At 39.2% G+C, this 6,398-nt stretch overlaps 1 protein-coding gene across 1 annotated transcript; it reads left to right on the plus strand.

Moving 5' to 3' along the window:
* Positions 1 to 2,465: 2,465 nt before the first annotated feature.
* l(1)G0320 (signal sequence receptor subunit 1 l(1)G0320) lies at positions 2,466 to 6,398 on the plus strand. The gene is made up of 3 exons (XM_022812446.2): positions 2,466 to 2,957; positions 4,272 to 4,403; positions 4,658 to 6,398. Exons 1-3 carry the CDS (start codon positions 2,889 to 2,891, stop codon positions 5,180 to 5,182), a joined length of 726 nt encoding a protein of 241 aa, XP_022668181.1. The 5' UTR covers positions 2,466 to 2,888; the 3' UTR covers positions 5,183 to 6,398.

The raw sequence follows: 6,398 nt of genomic DNA on the forward strand, positions 1-6,398 counted from the left end.
TCGCAAAATATCTAGTGGAATTTGAATTACTGACCAAAAAATTTTCATAGCGTGATTTCGGATGATTGATCAAGAACCAACCATTGTATGTACGTTTACATGTGACTATTAATGAACTGCATAAGGTATACATATATATGTTATTTTAAAATATCCTGTTTGCTCACCAACACGCACCTTTTTCGGCGCTGTACAATGGGATCTCTTATTGAAATGAGATTGGATTAATTTATTGAGTACTTTGAGATATTATTGAGGTATTAATTTACTGAGGAATCGAATAGAAGGAGTTGGATCCACTTCTGTTACTGTGACTATGAAAGATCAGTCTGCTATCTGTTAACAGACAACGATCCAGTTATGGCTTAATAGGTGACTTGATGCTTGCGTCAGATGTCGCTGAATTGGAACAGCGATAATTCTCTAACAAGATACGTCCCATTCGCGTATTTCCTATTAGAGTACAGCACACACGTAACAGATTATTATTTTCGATAGTCGACTATTAGCCCTTTCGGTGATGCCAACAGTTTTGCCCGACACACGATAAATCCGTTATTACAGTAAAAACCCGTTACAACTTCATGAATCAGAACTCATCGCGAGAAACAAAAAGTCTGGAATATAAAGATTATAAACGTTTTGTCAACTCCATGATTTATAACTAAGGAGTATTTCCCATCTGCTTACTTCACGAAGACAGAGTGGTTCTCAATGAACGGATGTATTCGAACTGAAAATTGAAACGTTCAAAAATATGAACGTATACGAACACGCTGAGTACCCGTATCGGATAAGCGACAGCTGAGATGAACATGAGTCGAAAAATTTACAAACCAAGATATTGTACTTGATCAAAGGTTTTTAGAAGATTATCTTCAATCAAATTAAGAACGTCATCTTTGCACTAGTTTGCTGTATCCACTATCGTTAATAGCCAACAGGTTCATTTGATAAAGACCAACCTCATGCATAAAACATGTGGGCAAGAAATATTGTCGTAGTGATAATTTCTGTCGTGAATATTGCTGCAATATTCACTATCAAAAAATGCTCGGGAAGGTAATCAGACTATTGGGTGCCCCTCTTGTCTGAAATGAGCTTTCTTGATTAGCGGGCGCGGATCAGTTTTTTTCGCTACGTGTACTGTGTATTTTTGATCTGGTCTGTTTTCGCTTCTGTCATGGTTTCGTCAGTCATGCAGCGACACCTGTACGATATATATATACGCGTATACGTTACTTCATATGTATACATAAAGTAACGTGCTATATAGAACATTGAATATTCGAATTAATAAATCTGGACGAGTAAAACCATATGAGTTATATAACACCTCCTCAAGATAGGGCAGCTATACTCTATGATTTGGGGTGGTTCAAAACCTTATAAAAATTTAGTACTATAAACTGAGATTACATCTACAATTATAAACTGTTATCAGCACCAATATGTGCACACACTTATTGAATTATCGTGCAATCGAAGTAAAGCAAAATAATTTCTTTAAGATTATAAGCCGGCAAGATGCCCTATGTCCGATGGTGACGTAATTACTAAGCTATATATATATACGAGCCGCAACGGATGAACGCATGCCCGTTGAAGTAAAAGATTATTCCCAATTTCAACGCACTATTCTGTTTACGTGTATGTATATGTATAGCAATGCCTTATAAAACACGTTCTTTGTAAACATACGCATACTGAAAAGTAGTAGCCCAGTCCGTCCTAAGAAAATTCTTGCAATGTTGACCTACATTTCTTTATTATTGACACGCAAACTTATTGTTAGAACTTATTATTTATTATTTCAAAATGTAAACCGTGATATAACTAAAACGTTGAAAACACAGGAGTGTTACTATGTGCATTCACAGTTTCTCCTCATACAGTCTACATGTAAAATCTCACGATGATAATTTGCTACCTTTCGTGTATCTTGGATTATGCTCACTCCTACACATTAAATGCTTTTTCGTATATTAAATAAATAGATTAGGCGTGGATTAAGAAACATACATTTAAAAGTGTGCTGCCAGGTATGTGAAAGTAATTGCCTCAGTTGGGTGGCTATTGGTACAAAACAAATAATAACCTGAAAAAAATGACCGCTATTTACTATACAGGCAAGAAAAAATCTGAAGATATAGGCAGAGACTATTCTCATGGGGTGGCCTTTAAGTAACAAGTTTCAATCTGTGAAAGCGTAGTGTAATGGGCAAACACACCAGACAGCCTTCCGAATACGTCAATCAAGTATTCGCTAAAATTGAAGTGACCTGTACTTCCTCACTGTGTAATAAAAACATTTGCCTTCCATTGAACATTCCAATAAATTTATCAATAACACTTTGAACCCTCCAGATTGTTGATATCTTTTTCTACAGTTGAGTGAACGTTTTCTTGATAGACTTTCCTTAGTGAACTAGTTCGAAGAGATCCCTGAGTCTCACCTACCACTTTATTTGGGTACCGTCACTACTCAGCTTAGTGCCTGGTCAGGCTATGACCATTATTCATATGTAGGATGGCCTCAATATATAAGATCTTGAAGTTCGGCGTGGAATCGTTCTATCCTACCATTGAACAGCTAAGCATGTGTCCCGGCTTCAAAAGTAGGCTGACGGCCCGCATTCATCGGCCGCAATGCGTTCATCGTATGTTGAGTTGGTCATGTTATTAGCCAAGTTGGCAGCACCGGATAAAAGAATACCGTGCACGAACGATAACTGCGAGGTACCCATTGTATCTGCCCGCTAACGTTGGCAGACGGCTGTGATATTCCATAGGAAACGAGCAGCATTCGACCTGAACAAGTGAAGTGTAAACGGTGCAATTAGTTCTTCGCAAAATTTTGTTGTTATAGCTATTAATTTTTTGAGGCAATGAAGTTTCTTCATCTGCTACTAGCCGCTCTGGCAGTGGCAGCTGTTCGCGCCACAGATGATGAATCCGTAAGTAAAGCGAGTACGGGAATCTCACCTGTGGTTGATGGATGGAAGTTCTTCTCCGTACCGGGGGGAGACAGTGAATTTGAGTTAATTTCTGAGCGCTAATTTTGTATGTTGTTAAGTTAAAACTAGAGATGGCTCCTATGACCATTATTTATCTGCTGTCCGAAATTTTGCTTCTAGCGAACGATAGAAAACCAACTCCCCTCACGATATATTCTGATCAGTCGATCGACAGCAGCAATAACCGGCCATCCGCTGCGTCCCGTAGTGCATTGGGGACATGGTAAACCAGCTACCTGGCCACGTTGCCTAGTCTCTAAGCGAGACCAAGATAAAAGATATGATTGTGCTGATCTTATGCAGTTTACGATCCAAGTGTATAAAGTATGTGTGTTAAGAAAGTATTTTTCAACGAGAAACACACACACACACACACACACTGAAAGATTAAATGTGCCGCTCACTTTTAGTAAATGAGAACTAACACATTTGCTTTTTAAAATAGGTATATCCAATAATACCGTGCTGTTCTTGATTTAAAACCAATAAGTCCATTATTATGATAATAATTTTGTTTCATAAAAAAAAAGACAGCTGCAGCAAATTGGCCCTTCTTGACTAGTTTTTACTAACGCACGAAAATAATCGGGAATAAAAGTTATGTAGTGTCTTGAACAGTTTTTGTTAACAGTATGTAGCTAGCGGTATTAGTGAAAAATGTAAATAACCGGGAGTGTTAATTACATGGCATCCGCAAAGTTTCCTTCTCTTGGCACTTTGTAGGGCAATAAACACTGAAGTCATTGAGCGGCGATAATATAACGTTAATCGGCATCGTTTTTGTAAGTTCGAACTTATGTTGAATACCTTCTGTTGATTAATTTTTTTCAAATACGGTGCCTTCTATCGACTATAAACAGAATGTCGGACGAGTTAAATGAGCAAAGGCCATTTACATAGTGATTTTGCAAGTAGATATGACCTAAGACTGCGCCAAAGTTTTGCTTACTTTTTGGCGCCTTACTTCCGGATTTCGTTTGCCGCGCATAAAGGTATCGATGTTACACAATGATAGGTTAAATATCAAGTTGGCCGGTTTACTTTATCTATTTTTGTAAATAGACACTGGTATATTTCTTTGGATTTTATAAACAGATACCAGCCTTCAATCTAATATTTGATTGAAAGCTGATTATTCAAGTATGAGGCCTCAATTTTGTATAATATAGTTTTTATATATTAGTGGTACTAGTATAGTTTTTATGCATATTTAATTGATACCAACATGCGTACCTTTCATAAATTGTTTCAAAGGCCGAGCAGGTTGAGACAATTGAGGACGTGTTGCCAGCAGATCCGCTCTTGGAAAAGCATCCCGGGGCCGATACGCATGTTCTGTTTACAAAACCCGGAGGAGTGCGCCTTATTTCAGGCCAGGATGCTCAGGTAATGTTGCCTAGTGATTCAAGTTGTTGTGCTTTACTGTGCCTTGAATCAAGTCGATCATTTATAACTGTGTATAATGTTGGCAAATTTCAAACACGCAGATGGCTCATTACGCTGTCTCGCTAAATAAAAAAAAATAACTATCAGAATGAAATCTAAATCCATACCTGTTGTGGGATTGATCCGGATTCGATATCAAAAATCGTACTCCAAACAATCCTTTTTTTTTCGTTTTTCCTGACTGCTCTTTACAGATACTCGTAGGATTCATTAATCGTGCTTCTGACGATCTGTTTCTCGATACGCTGCACGCGTCGTTTCGTCTCGCCGGCGACTATAACTCTGTCATCCAAAATCTCTCAGTAATTGACTATTCTCGCAAGTTGTCAGAAGGCCAAGAAGCTTCGCTCTTTTATCAGTTCCATGTGGATAATGTCTTGAGTGGGATGCCGGTTGGTCTTGAGGTGTCACTGACCTATCATGACATCGGTGGGCGCCACTATCGTCAAGCCGTCTTCAACTCGACGTTGACAGTTGAAGAGCCCGAGGTTACATTTGACGCAGAGACTTTCTTCTTGTATGTTTTCCTAGCAAGCTGTGTTGTGTTAGGTTTGTTCCTCCTTGCGCAGTGCATGTCAAGCAGCAAAAAGGGCGCAGGCAGAACTGAGACTGGAACCAAGGATGGTGACGTTGACTATGCTTGGCTTCCGCAAAGCGTTCTAAAGCAGGGTGGATCGAAACCTAACAGCCCAAAGCAGCGGAAGCCGAAAAACGCATAATTATATTACATATGACACGACGTAGAACAAAAGGAAAAAGTGGTAAGCAGGAACAAACAACTCGTATATAAAAGAAAGACTATTCGGCTAATTACCAACAGGTATAAATCATTGGTATATGCAGGTGTTCACTCTACAAATAGAACTAACGTCAGAAACAAGTAGAAGCAAGAAATCAGTCGCATGTAGATGATCTACTGAAAAAGAAAAAATAAAGACAACACATGAGAAAATCGAATTCGGATCGGTTAACGTTAATGACATGAAAAGTCTATATCGATACTGCTTCGAATTTCTTGAACTTCAGTGGATTGAAGGGCCCGCCTGAAACCGCTTTTGTTAAGGCCGTTTGGCCTGACGAGAATCAGCTTGATCGATCTCTGTTTCACGACTGAGCTCAACGTACGTGTCCGGACCAGTCATAGCAGCTCTGTTGGGCTGGAAAAAATGAGAGAATCAGACGAGGTGACAGAGTTGAAGAACACGCGTGGTTGCAGAGCTGGAAATACACAACGGAAACGGCACAGCTAGTTAGCACTAACTTGATTGCCAATGTCCGGTTCATAGTGTCAAGCGATATATACTTAGAAGGATGGGGTGCGCCGTATTACTTTCGACTTGCTCATATTAGACAATTCACCCAAGACTGAGAAAAATGGCCTGCTACTAAGTAAGTGAAAATGTCGAACACGTGATATTTTTGGAAAGGCTTGGACTTTAAGTAAAAAGGAGAGATTGGAGGTTGTCATCTCTCAGGAGGTCGCCTGGGATGGAAACCGCTCATCGTTTGCGACGACGACGGCATGCGAACGACGTTGAATAAGGTTGGCGCTTGACGAAGATAGGGAAAACGTGAGCAAATTATTGTTTTATATAATTAAGGTTTTTTAACGATGTTGACAGTGCACGAAAATGAGTGAGTGACAAATTGGGACGTTTGAACTGTGTTAAATAGGAGCGAGGGACCTGTGGAGTTAGAGACTAAGATGATTAGGAGTACTTGCGGATGGATGAGGACGTGTTGTATGTATCGTGTGTGACATCTACCAGTGGTATCTGTAGAGAAGTATCACAGAAAAGTTGCGATGTAATTTAAGGAAAGATGAAAACATCACTGACTGCGATGCATATCTGTGTGCATGTTTCCTTATGGGAGCATTGTGTAATAAATGTAATACAAATCTTAATAAATTTCACACTTAATAAGGCACTATAA

Source organism: Varroa destructor, unplaced genomic scaffold, assembly GCF_002443255.2.
Source record: "Varroa destructor unplaced genomic scaffold, Vdes_3.0 BEIS01000006.1, whole genome shotgun sequence".
Lineage (NCBI taxonomy): Eukaryota > Metazoa > Arthropoda > Arachnida > Mesostigmata > Varroidae > Varroa > Varroa destructor.